The 13,632-nt window shown below is 34.6% G+C and overlaps 1 protein-coding gene across 3 annotated transcripts; it reads left to right on the top strand.

Annotated features, from left to right (window-relative positions):
* Positions 1-201: 201 nt before the first annotated feature.
* LOC114389484 (probable methyltransferase PMT20) lies at positions 202-6,455 on the top strand. 3 transcript variants are annotated; one of them, XM_028350175.1, is made up of 9 exons: positions 202-382; positions 521-535; positions 1,396-1,684; positions 1,780-1,928; positions 2,032-2,227; positions 3,021-3,231; positions 3,711-4,383; positions 4,484-4,561; positions 5,723-6,455. In XM_028350175.1, exons 3-9 carry the CDS (start codon positions 1,418-1,420, stop codon positions 5,943-5,945), a joined length of 1,797 nt encoding a protein of 598 aa, XP_028205976.1. In that variant the 5' UTR covers positions 202-382; positions 521-535; positions 1,396-1,417; the 3' UTR covers positions 5,946-6,455. The 3 variants fall into 3 exon arrangements, with proteins under 3 accessions (XP_028205976.1, XP_028205977.1, XP_028205975.1); XM_028350176.1 differs by lacking the exon at positions 521-535 and having other exon boundaries at positions 1,415-1,684; XM_028350174.1 differs by lacking the exon at positions 521-535.
* Positions 6,456-13,632: the final 7,177 nt, after the last annotated feature.

Below are 13,632 nucleotides of genomic sequence, written 5' to 3'. Positions count from 1 at the left end.
CTATAAAAACAAAACATACATAAGAAAAAGACTAAAAGTAAAAAAACACAAGTTTTAAGAACTAAAAAAATATTCAGCCTTTTTAAAATGAAAAAAAACAACAACATGGACTACACGTTGAATTTGAACGCGAGCACAAGACGGGGACACCCAAGCACATGGTATTGTACTTAAATATATAAAGAGCTAGTTAGTCATTGATAGCATTAGGTAATCTGACTCGGTTGTTGCATGGACTATTTTTCTTCTTACTAGTTCCTTTCTTCTTCTTCTTCTCTCTCTCTCTCTCTCTCTGAGCACTGTTTGTGTTTCAGCCACCCCCCATTTTCATTCTTCCAAACACAACAACAGAGGCAGAGAGAATCAGAGAAAGGAGTATTAAGTAAGTGCCTCCTTTTAGCTCTTCACTTACATCACTCTTTTTTTTCTCTTTCTTTCTGTGTCAGATCTCTTTGGATTAGGATCTTTGTCCTTCTTGCACTTCTCTGATTCTTTCATTTTTCATTCCTTTCTGCCACAGATCTGATTTCTGCATGTGGGTTCTCTGCCTCTTCTTGTTTTTTGTTCTTTGGCTTCAGTTTGCTGTTTTTTTGTGACGGTGTAGTGCTGCTTCTTATTCGGTGCATTATTACTTACTATATTTGTTGCCAAACCAAAGTTTTCCTCTTTTTCCCGTTTTACAATTAAATGGGGCTTAAATATTTTAAACTTTTGTTATGTTTTTTTTTCCCCTTGGATAAAATACTTTGTTATATGCCCTCCTGTTCTGATTTCTGAAGTCTCTGAACTGAAAAGTTGACACATTGATTGGAGTGTTGTTTGGTCTTTGCTATTTTTTCAAATGTTACACTCTCACACGACTCTGTGATTCAGAAAAATAATTCATCCAACCGAATGAGGACAACGTATGTCAAAAAATGATTGTTATGTTACTGTTATTTGGTGCTCTTTCTTTTTTATATGCGTTTTTTCCTTTTTGCTTTTTTTAGTGGTGAATGAGTGTTTTGGTCCAATGTTGTGTGAAAATCATAAAGACAAGAGCTGTTAATCTGTTGTTCTTTTATGACTTCAGTAGTTAAACTAGGATGATTTGATAATTTAGGTAAAGTGGTTTTTATGGAGTTGAATGAGCTCATAGTACATGAGTGATATGTTTGTTTGGTTCTTGTAATAGATAGGAAACAAATGCTATCTTCACTTCTTTACAGTATTCTTGCATCTTCTAAACTATTGATATAATAATTCAAAATGCCCTTTTTTGTTTTTGATAAATATTGACCACTGACTATTTTGAATGAGATATGAATTTTATTTATCATTCTTTAAAAGATACGAGTCAGAAGGGAGGACATTGCATTTTCCATATTTGTGATGTTGAGTTTATTTCTTTTACAGATAGTTGATTATTTCACAGATAATGAACAATAAAGATGGAAAACCAGTCACCCAGCCAGACAAAAGCAGGATTGTCTCTATGGCAATCATATTTGTGGTGCTGTGTGGATTTTCTTTCTATATGGGTATAATCTTTTGTTCCGAGAAGGACAGATTTGTGACAATGTACAACCAGAACTCCATTGAATCCCCCAAGGAGTCATCAATAAGTTCTCTGCAAATTAAATACACCAGTTTTCCTGAATGCAGCGCTGACTATCAAGATTACACTCCATGCACAGATCCAAGGGTAAAAATAAAATTGCTAACAGTAGTCCATTTTCTGATACTATAGAATTTGTAAAAAAAAGTTTTCTTATAGATTAAGGATGCTTAAATTTTCAGAGATGGAGGAAGTATGGCTCGTATCGGCTTAAGTTGTTGGAACGTCATTGCCCTCCAAAATTTGAGAGGAAAGAATGCTTAGTTCCTCCCCCTGATGGGTATAAGCCTCCAATTAGATGGCCAAAGAGCAGAGATGAATGTTGGTATAGGTACAATATACGTCTTATTAGTTAACAACAAAAGGTTTGTTTAATTTAGATTCTTGTAATTGATATTTTGCTACTTCAAGTCTTCTGTTATGTCTAATTTCAGGAATGTTCCGTACGACTGGATTAACAAGCAGAAGTCTAATCAGCATTGGTTGAAAAAGGAAGGGGAGAAATTCATCTTTCCGGGTGGGGGTACTATGTTCCCCAATGGTGTTGGTAAATATGTTAATTTAATGGAAGATCTGATCCCAGAAATGAAAGATGGGTCCATTCGAACTGCCATTGATACTGGTTGTGGAGTGAGTTTTTTTTCTTCTTTTTCTTTTTTGGTATTTATATAGAGAATTCCTTGCAAATTACAATTCTCAAAGTTCCTGCATAAACAATAAATTTCTAGTTTAATTACATGTGCTGCTTCATCTACCTGGATTCTTACGGGCTCCTACTAAATAATTAAAATAACTGTAATTAGAATTGTCAGTCATTCCAACGATGAATTTTTTTTATCGATATCAGTTAAAATTTTAGGTTAAGAATGAGGAAGAGAATGTTATGTAAACACCACATAATAAGGTTTGGTCCTATTCATCCATTCTATATATATTCCATCCCAAAAAGAGAAAAAAATCGAAACAATTGGGATTTTTTGGAGAACAGTGGGAGATACATGTTACACCATGACATCATAGAGATATCTCAAGAAATGACAGATCTATTCACTCTATCAATAACTGAGCCGGATCTGGTGTATCATAAGGGATTTGCTTTTTCTATTGATTCTTCCGGATTGGGTCAAATTTTTTTTTAAAATCAATTTAATTTTTACCCCAAAACAGAAAACCTATTAGTTTTAATTTACACCTATTTAGAAGGTTTACAGTAGGAAGAATAAGGAGGGGGACAGTGGATTAAAGCACTTCCACTGTATTCTTCATGTATTGTACATTACTGTTCTCCCTCTAAACTAGGGATTTGGTAAGTGCCAGCAATATAATTCCTATTTCATCCTTCTAATTTTGATCTAGTTTTACTAATCAAACATGTTATAGACAAGACATACGTTGATTAATCCACAATTCTATTTCACTTTAGGTTGCTAGCTGGGGTGGTGACTTGCTAGATCGTGGGATTCTAACTCTTTCTCTTGCACCAAGAGATAACCATGAAGCTCAGGTTCAATTTGCTCTGGAGCGTGGTATCCCTGCAATTCTCGGTGTCATTTCTACACAGAGACTTCCATTCCCATCAAGCTCCTTTGATATGGCTCATTGCTCCAGATGCCTTATCCCATGGACAGAATATGGTACTTTTTTCTATGGATTTTGAACTTTTAGTATCTAAACATAATTTATTCCTGTTTATGCAACACTTTTCAGTGATCATGAACTTTAGTACTTTACCAGTTTTTAGCTGCTTAAATTTTTTATTTCAAGCATATGTTGTAAATGCATGGGTTCTTTTGAATAAGGCTGATGTCTTGTGAGCACCTGGATTTTAGACCTTTATTGGCAATTATTTTAATACTTTGCTTGTAATCAATGCGAAGCCAATCAAGCCATCACTAGTTTTAGTCGTTCTTCCTGGCCTGATAAGTGTGGCTGTTTTATAAAATGGTAAACATTATGCCCTTGAATCAGGTCCACATTTATTTCAGGCTGTCAATTTCACTCTAATCTTGTTGCTTTAATGACTTGTTATTTGTTTTGTGCTAATCTCTTTCTTCGTAGAGCCGAGAAGTTCACTCTAAATTCTCATTCTTTTTGACGGGGTATCTGATTTTAGGTGGAGTTTATCTCCTTGAAATTCACCGGATTCTTCGCCCCGGAGGATTTTGGGTCTTGTCTGGTCCACCGATCAATTATGAGCGCAGGTGGCGTGGATGGAACACAACTATTGAAGCACAAAAATCAGATTATGAGAAGTTGAAGGAATTGCTGACTTCATTGTGCTTTAAAATGTACAAGAAAAAGGGTGACATTGCTGTATGGAGGAAGTCTCCAGATAACAATTGTTATAATAAGCTGGCTAGAGATTCCTATCCACCTAAATGCGATGACAGCCTTGAACCAGATTCAGCATGGTATACTCCACTTCGTGCCTGTATTGTAGTTCCAGATACTAAGTTTAAGAAATCAGGTCTGCTGTCCATTTCTAAGTGGCCTGAGCGATTGCACGTTACACCAGATCGGATTTCAATGGTTCCTCGTGGAAGTGATAGTACTTTCAAACATGATGACAGTAAGTGGAAAAAGCAGGCTGCGCACTACAAGAAGTTGATCCCTGAGCTTGGGACTGACAAAATAAGAAATGTCATGGACATGAATACAATATATGGAGGTTTTGCTGCAGCCTTGATTAATGATCCTGTATGGGTCATGAATGTAGTTTCATCTTATGCTACCAATACACTCCCTGTGGTTTTTGACCGTGGCCTTATTGGAACCTTCCATGACTGGTAATTTGAAAATATAGGATATGAACATAAGGTTGTTTTTTAATTATGAATATACTTTTTTCTTGTAAGATCTGATGTTGATTTGATTTTATTATGGTAGGTGTGAAGCTTTTTCAACATATCCTCGAACATATGACCTGCTTCATCTTGATGGACTCTTCACTGCAGAAAACCACAGGTGACGATTTCAACCTATTTTGATAGACCACTAAATTAATAAAGTATAATACTGAACACAGAAATAACGCACAAACACAATACACTTGCTGTTCCAGAGACAAAAGTCTCCATGAGAGTAGTATTCTCTGAATCTCTGTCTACAAACTGCAACTAACAAAACGCTTAATTACATATCCTACTATCAGATATACTCCCAGTACATAGTTGGCATCAGTTATTTTCAAACTGCGTCAGGCAGATTCTAATACAAAACAAATACAGAACTTCTATTACAGAATAAGTTATTTTCTATTGCATTTACTTCTACTAATAGCTGCCTCCAATCAATTATGAATCCTTTCCTGTGTATAAAATTTGAGCATGCTTTTGGTATTTGGTTATTTTACCCATAAAAATGATTATCTTTTCCTTTGTTGTGGTGATTCATTATCTTTAGGTTTTGCTTTGCATCTTTAGGTTTTTTTTGTCTTTGTGAACTTACTTGGATTGAGTCTGAAGGTAGTTTTATTCTGAAATTTATGTTCTTGGATTTAGTTTCTAACAATTGGGAGCAAAGGAGAACTGGGACTTTAAAATGTTACCTGTACTTGTGTTGTACACAGGACACATATATATGTTGAGCACTTAATGGACACTTGGGATACAAATAGCTTCATTTTACAATTTCTTTTAGTAATCTTTTAACTTTACTAATAAAGATGTGAATATCATAATTGATAAATATTAACATTTGTGACTTGTTAACTTTTAATAGATTGTTTCTATTTTATGATTTAACATTTATGTTAATTAATGTTGTGTCCTATTATAATTTTTAAAATATGTTGTATCTCTAACTTTGCATGTTGTATTGATTCTGTTCTTTGTTATATTCATGTGAGTTAAATTGGAAGTAATATTTTCCAATTACCATAATAGCAGTGTAGGTTAACACAATGAGTTATGTTATGCCATCCTTTTCAAGTATTAGAAGATCTAATTTAATCCAACATCAATGACATTTAATTCAAATTAAATAGACCTTATTAACTTTCCAGTACTCAGCACTTCTAAACTAATTTGCTTTAGAGGAGATTTGACTTGAACTGCTTATTTAACTTGCACTATCTTTGGCTGGCACTGAACTTATATTCTTAATTAAATGATTGCCACCTGGCAGGTGTGAAATGAAGAATGTATTGCTGGAAATGGATCGAATCTTACGGCCTTGGGGGTATGCAATCATTCGTGAATCCAGTTATTTTACAGATGCTATCACTACCATTGGTAAGGGTATGCGTTGGGAATGTCGTAAAGAAGATACTGACAATGGCAGTGACATGCAGAAGATATTAATATGCCAGAAAAAGCTATGGTACTCATCCAACCAGGGTTCAAGATGACAAACTATGGAACTTAAGCCGTGTAACTGGTAAGATGGTGGTGGTTAGAGTAGTAGTATAGTGAAGTAGAAGCAAAGGGAAGCGAATTCAGAGATGCTCTGGGCATATATTGACCCAAATTCTATAATATAATGCGCCAAGAATCAGCCAAGTTCAAATTTGTCAAAAGAACAAGGGGTAACCCACTAATCTGATTTTGTTAATTTATAGAGAAAAAAAATCATATATACATAATATATATATCGCATTCCCATGAGTGCTGCCATTTGAAGGACAGTGATATTTTTGTACAGAATTGTTTTACGGAGAATAGCACTGCACTTGTATTAATGCTGAGCATGATACAGTAATAGTCTGATCTTTATTGCCAAGTTTCAATGATTGTTTTTATTGTGAGTTGGTAAATGAAGTTCTTCTGGTAAGGTGGAGTATTTAAACTGTTACAGTAATACTTTGATTAACAAATATTGGTTGTATTGTTAAAATGAGATTTAATCTACAATTTGGTCTTATCACTGGTTTATACAGAAGGAAGTTAATGCTAAGGTTTTATTTTTTTAATTTTATTTACTGCAAATGTTAGTTTTTGTTTGTAAAGAGGATTGAATCTGCCACCTTTTTCCTCTTATCCTTTTTTTTACCATTTAATTCACTTTATATCTTCAACCATTTAATTCATTTTATATCTTCAAGGTGAGGATAGACCCTCTTGCTTAGGAAAAAATTTCGTGTATTCCATGACTTGCTGCAGCGAATATTGATCATGTTTCTGGTCCTAGCCTATTTCTAAGTTCGTTTATTCTCCTTGTACTCTGTTAAATTATTCTTTTACTCTACGTAATATGCCTTTGAGCTCTGTCAAGGCTGGGATGGCTGTCACATCTTATCAGTTTACATTTGGAATGTATTTTTTAAATTTGATATATCGAGATAAAAATATGAAATTTCTTGTTTTAATTTAATCGTTCTAATTAATTGTAATCAAGTGTATGGATTAACTAACATAATTATTTTAGTTCAGTTGATGGTCTTGAGTTTAAGTCTAGAGTAAATATTTTAAAAGAGAGTTTTACTGTTTATAATTATTGTCATACTTAAACAAGATTGTCTGCGGTAGAGATACTATGGTCACAAAAAAATTGTTCTAATTAATTGATTATGTGAGTGCCATACACTTCTAGCTTTAAGAAATTTAGGTTCCATCTTATGGCTTGCTTGCCTTTAGCTTAGAAGTGAATGTTTGAAATTGTTTTGTAGCAAACCAACAAATAGGGTACGTTTGAAATAGAGGGAAATGGAGGGCAATCCTATCTATAATATTTTGGTAAGTGCGTCACCGGTTATGGGCTGGAATAGTAGGCCTAAGTGTAGCATGTTGAGTTGGGTTTCAAATAAGAGTATAGGAAGCTAGTTGGGGAATTGAAATTGATTTCTCCAAATTTGTTATGGTTCCTACCAGCACATGCAAAACATCCAAATACCCTTTCTTCCTTTCCTCCAATATTGGCACCCACCCACCTTTTCTTCCTTTTTTCTTTCTTTCCTCTTTCCTTTTCTTCCTTCCTTCTTTTCCTCTTTCCTTGTCTTCTCTCCTTGCCTCATGAATCCCTCCCTTGTGTAGAAGTTATTTTCCATTTCTTGGCAACACAATGGAATCACAATTCTGTTGTACAATTTATACAACAAAATCGTGATTTTGTTGTTCATTTTTATTTTATTTTCTGATAACCCAACGAAATTATAGTTTTATTGTGTTGCAATTTTTGGTACACAACGGAATCAAGATTTTATTATATAACAAAAAAATTGCAACACAACGGAATTGTGGGTCAAATTATGCAGCAAACTTGGTCTTTTATTTATTTGTTTGTTTATTTTGGTCTTTTATCTGTTAAAATGGTCACTTTGGTCCCTTATGTTTTTAAAAATGATTCACTTTAGTCCTTTTTGCCTAGTCTGATAGCATCAACGTTTAAAAAAGTCAAGTCAACACTTTTTTATGATAGTAATTATTTTAGCTTTTACAAAATATAAGCAATTTTCTGGTGGCTTTAAACCTCTAGAAATCACCTTTTCTCTTCTTTTCTCCATTCTTATTGCCACAACAAACTTGTTAGACTTAAAACCTTCTAACCAAAGCCATCCTAAGTTCAAATCCCTCTTCGTTGAACATGTTGTATATAAGCACATTGGGAAAGGTAAACTCATTGCATTTGAAGATGCTGTAAGCAAATCTCATCAAACACAAACATACCTCCTCAACAAACCTATTTTGTACATTCTAGATGGCAAAGAAGAAATGGAAGCCACATCTAGTTCATAACTTTCACCAACCAGCTTGTTGGCATACCTATTCTCGCCCTCTTCGACAGTGGCTACACCATGCTCAACATTCATCGGAGCATGCGACCACAAATTCGCAAATCTACTTCTTGAAGAAAACTGTTTCACTTTTCTTTAAACAAAATAAATCCCCCAATTGCCCACAAAAAATGTGAAACAATAAAAAAATTCCCTGGATTCGTTCAAATTAGGAGAAAGTGTAAGCGACATACCATATTGAGTGCGACCAAGAGTGTCTTGAGGTGCGGCGATGGCTCGAGGAGCGTGTGGCGGGGAAGCCCAAGTCGAAGGATGGTGACTTTGACAACACCATCAATAGCATGTACTCCACAACCATGAAGAAGAGAAACCCCAATGTAAACAAGCACAACATTATAGTAATGCATAGAGGGCGATTTGGAACTATCCATAAACCATTTTGAGATTGGTGAGGAGGAAAAAAGGGGTTTCTCGGAGAAGAAGATAGAGTGAACATGGGAAAAAGAATTTGGTTATCCTTTTTTAAAAAATTAAAACAATTACTGGCGACTTTTAACCGCAAAAAGTCTTAGTTAGACTTTTTTTAATGTTGAACGCAACTGAACTTACCAAAATTTGGAGCCGGCACATATTAGGGTGGATGTGGCTAAGGTGGGCTTTTGGACTTCATTTGTTGAATTGAGGGTAGCCTTTGTTAAAAGGACAGAAGGGGGTACCTGCGAAACAAAAGATTATGACGCTTAAGTAAGTATTTGAGTTAGGAGAACATAAGTGACTATGTAAGAAAAGAGTACGAGAGAATCTAATACTTAAGTGATTTCCATTAAATATAATATATAATTTCACTTCCAAACTAGTGAAGCTCACGTAAGTTTCAAAGAATAAAAAAAGTATGTTGGAAATTCATGTGAGTATATTGTTAAAGATAAAAAATGTTCATACACTTACATAACCTATCATATTGTGCCATGTCATAAAATAATGCTTTATTTAAATAAATTAAAAAAGAGAAAATATCCAATTTAATTCTTGAACTTGCAAAGCGCTGACATTTGGGTTCTTGAATTATAAAAAAATATAATTTTATTCCTAAATTTGTAAAAAGTGTGACAAATCTGTCTCACTGTCAAATATCTCAATTAACCAAGATGGTCAAGTTTACATGGTATCATTGGACCTTTTTGACAGTGAAAATTTTGTTGTGTGTGTTGCTAACTTGGATGGACTAAAATGTCATATAGAATTTTGATGAACCAATTTGTTAAGAAATTTCTATTTTTTTTACAACACAAATATGCCCCCCCCCCCCCAACCAAGGCAACGTTCTCTTACAGGTCTTCCTTCAACGGCTACATAACTTGAATCAATATCAGAGAGGAAACCATATCAAAATCTTGTCGGCTAGAAAATTTAGCTAGCTACTCTACAAACATTATGAAACTCACATCCATCAGATTCTCAAATATAAAAACCAATTGCTCATAATCATTCCCTAACATAACCAACTTTGCTTTCACCAAACAAGTGCTACATGTGTTAGACAAGTGGCCTCATATATCTTAAGAAGGGGGGTTGAATTAAGATATTGCAAACTATTTCCCCAATTAAAATTCTATTTCAATTTCAATGCAAGTTACAAGTTCCCTTAAAAATGAAATCTTAAATAATGATTCAAATGGAACAATTTGAATATAAATGTAAAGCAATAATAAATAAAAGAGTTTAAGGGAAGAGAAAGTGCAAACTCAGATTTATATTGGTTTGACCACACCCTTGTGCCTATGTCCAGTCCCCAAGCAACCCGCTTGAGAGTTTCACTATCTTGTAAAATCCTTTTACAAGTTCTGAACACACAAGGACAATCCTTCCTTTGTGTTCAAATTTCTTTACAACAAGAGACCCTCGGTCTCTCAATCCCTTTTGAGAATTTAAAAAGAAGAAAAGAATAAATCTCTCTTGAAAGAGATAGATTGTACAATCTGAGCACTCAATTAATTCCTTATTGAATTGCAAGTGTATTGGCCAAGGAATTCTTAAGAGGATAAAATGTTTTTGCTCTTTGAGAGAATAAGACTTTTTGTTATGAAAAACTCTGAGCAAATTCGTGTTCCAAGTCACATATAAATAGACCTTTGGTGGCCATGTAAAAACCATTTGAAAAGATGTGACTCTTAGAAATAATTTTCTGAAAATCTCCTCTGGTAATCGATTACAGGTTTTAAAATTTGAATTAAAACGTTTATTAACTGCTGGTAATCGATTACCAATATTGTGTAATCGATTACACAGTCTAAAATTTGAATTCAAATTTTAATAGTTGTTGTAAACCATTTTTGGCCACTGGTAATCAATTACATCCTCTGGTAATCGATTACCAGAGAGTAAATCTCTTGAAAAAGACTTTTTAAATTTAAATTTCTTGGCCAAACCTTTTGCTATTTCAATTAGGAATTCCCTTCCTAAAATACTAGTGATCTTCTTGATGTTGTATCTTGTATTCTTGAATCATTGTCTTGAATTAAACTTGAGAAGCACATTTTCATCAAATCATCACGATCATCATCAAAACATCAAAGACAAAGTCTTTGCTTCTACAATCTCCCCTTTTTTATGATGACAATTTAATTCTTGAGATCAAGATACAAGTAATATATATGCATGATATATTGTGTTCACTCCCCCTATGTTTTGGAATTGATGATCACTTGATTTCTAAGATTTTTCTAAGCTTCTATACCACCCCATTTCTCTCCCCCTTTGGCAACATCAAAAAGCCAAAGTGTGTGGTAATAACAATACAACAACATTCATATAATTCAATATAACACGAAAACACTAAGACCATAAATAATCCAAACAATCATAAGTTAACTAAATAATCCAAACATTCATAAGGTAAATAAATAATTCAAACATTCATAAGTCAAACCATATTTAATCCTAAGCATAAAAGACTAAAGTCCAAATACCAAAAGATTACTAAAGTGCAGAAAATAATAGCCTAAAGATCATAGCCAAATACACGGCTTATAAGAAAAAGAGAATTATAAACTAAACACTAAGAAGGTGGTGGTGGTGGTGGTGGAAGATCGAAGCTCTGACGAATATATCCCACATCTTCTTCAAGCTATGTGAGACGGATATCCATTCCCGCAAAGCGATTATCCAAAGAATCAAAATGTTCACCAACATAATTGCGAAGACCCCGTAACTCTGAAAGAACTTCAGTCATAAGGGCTGAGTCATCTCGCTGAGGAGGTGGAGAAGGAGTGCGCTCATCTTGTGGAGGAAGTGCCTCTTTCTTCAGCCATTGACCATTACAATCCTTACGGTATCCAAATGAAGTGACTGCACCAGCACCAATAGCAAAGGAATGCTTGACTTGAACAAAAGGTTCATCATCAAGCGGAATTTGAAAATGACGGAGAAACAGAGTGACCAATTGAGGGTGGGCGAGAGGTGCATTGACCCATAATGCCTTATGCATTCGGTACCGAACCAAGTGAGCCTAGTCGATCTGACGACTCGTAAGGAAAACCCATATCAAAATCAAGTCCTCCTTAGAGGCTTGAGCCAAATTTGAAGACCGGGGAAGCAAAATTCTAACAATAATGTAGTGCATGATGCGATTATCAAAGGTCAATGATCCGGCCAGCAATCTACCGATCATTTCAGCCTGGTCATTACAAACCATACGGCGAGCATCATGACTAGAATAATCAAATTTCCAGTCATCAACAATGGTGCCCTCAAAAGGTGCATCTTGACTGGGTAATTTTGTCAAAGAAAAGAACAAAGATTGATCAATGATCATGGAAATACCATGCACCTCAGAAGAAATAATGTCATCCTGAATTTTTAAATTGCTGTAAAAGACTTTGACAAGTTCAGGATAGTAAGGCAATTTTAAAGACATGAAATCAACCAAGCCAGAGTTTTGAAACACTTGATAACAATCAAGTGTCTCATCATTGAAGAAATCTATGTCTAGGTACTTAGGGTCTAAAATGATCCTAGAAGAAAATTGAGAAAGATACCATAGACGTTGATCATCTGAAGAAAACAGAGTGGATGATCTTGAAGATGATAAGGAAGGATGGATAGGTGCTGTGGGTGCTTCAGATGGTTCGTGGCGGCGATGGCCAACAGCAACAACGGAGGAGGATGATCCCTTTCGCTTCTTTGACGATTCTGCCATTTGATGAAGTTTTAGTGAATTTCAATCGTTGGAATCAAAAGAGGAGTGAAAATGAGAAAGATTGGGCTTTACGGGACGTGTTTTGGTGAAGAATTGAGGAAGATATGGGGATTTGAAGATTAGGGATGAAAGAGGCATGAGGAAGAGAGTGTGGCTGCGGAGCGTGACTGGTTTCGTAGGTATTTATAGAGGAGGACGAGATGTAATCGATTACAAGGTTTGGTAATCGATTACAGGAGTAGTAAGCCTTCTGGTAATCGATTACAGGCTGTCTGTTCTGGTGTAATCGATTACACTGAATGGTAATCGATTACTAGAGCATTAACTAGGCTAGTTCCCCTAGAAAATTACCTATGTCTATGCTAAATACATCTAACACTATTAATCATCACTACTAAATGTATTTAATTGAATCATTCAAACATCAAACACACAATAATGCATCAAACCATAATAACAAGAATTTAAACAAAATCAAGCAAAGTAACATACTTAACACAAACAATCAATCATAAAAAAAATAATTCAATCAATCAATCCTTATTTATCTAAATCACTAACATCTAAGAGGCCTAATTCCCTTCTAATAGAGAAGAATGTTTCTTTGGGGAGAGGTTTTGTGAAGATATCAGCAAGTTGATTCTTTGTATCAACAAACTCTAACACACAATCTCCCTTTAGAACATGATCTCTTAGAAAATGGTGCCTAATTTCTATATGTTTAGTTCTAGAATGTTGAACTGGGTTTTTGGAAAGATTAATTGCACTTGTATTATCACATCTAATAGGTATATGGTTAAGAAGGATTCCATAGTCAGAAAGTTGTTGCTTCATCCATAAGATTTGTGCACAACAACTGCCGGCAGAAATATATTTTGCTTCTGCAGTGGATAAAGCAACACTATTTTGTTTCTTACTATGCCAAGAAACTAGAGCAGATCCAATGAACTAACAAGTTCCACTTGTGCTCTTTCTATCTGTTTTAGAACCGGCAAAGTCTGAATCAGAATATCCAATTAAGGTGCATGTGGAATTTCTAGGATACCATAAACCTATGTTCATAGTGCCTACTAAATATCTTATGATTCTTTTAACAGCACTAAGATGTGATTGTTTAGGATTTGATTGAAATCTAGCACACATACATACACTAAACATTATATCAGG

The sequence above is a fragment of the Glycine soja genome, chromosome 16, assembly GCF_004193775.1.
Source record: "Glycine soja cultivar W05 chromosome 16, ASM419377v2, whole genome shotgun sequence".
NCBI lineage: Eukaryota > Viridiplantae > Streptophyta > Magnoliopsida > Fabales > Fabaceae > Glycine > Glycine soja.
Note: the sequence above shows the minus strand (reverse complement) of the source record. Positions and strands in the feature narration are given on the sequence as shown.

Excerpts from the sequence above, each read along its gene's own strand:
- LOC114389484 (XM_028350176.1), top strand. The coding sequence starts at position 1,418 with ATGAACAATAAAGATGGAAAACCAGTCACCCAGCCAGACAAAAGCAGG. Across the intron at positions 1,685-1,779 it reads CTCCATGCACAGATCCAAGG|AGATGGAGGAAGTATGGCTC; the intron begins GTAAAAATAAAA and ends TTAAATTTTCAG. Across the intron at positions 2,228-3,020 it reads CCATTGATACTGGTTGTGGA|GTTGCTAGCTGGGGTGGTGA; the intron begins GTGAGTTTTTTT and ends ATTTCACTTTAG.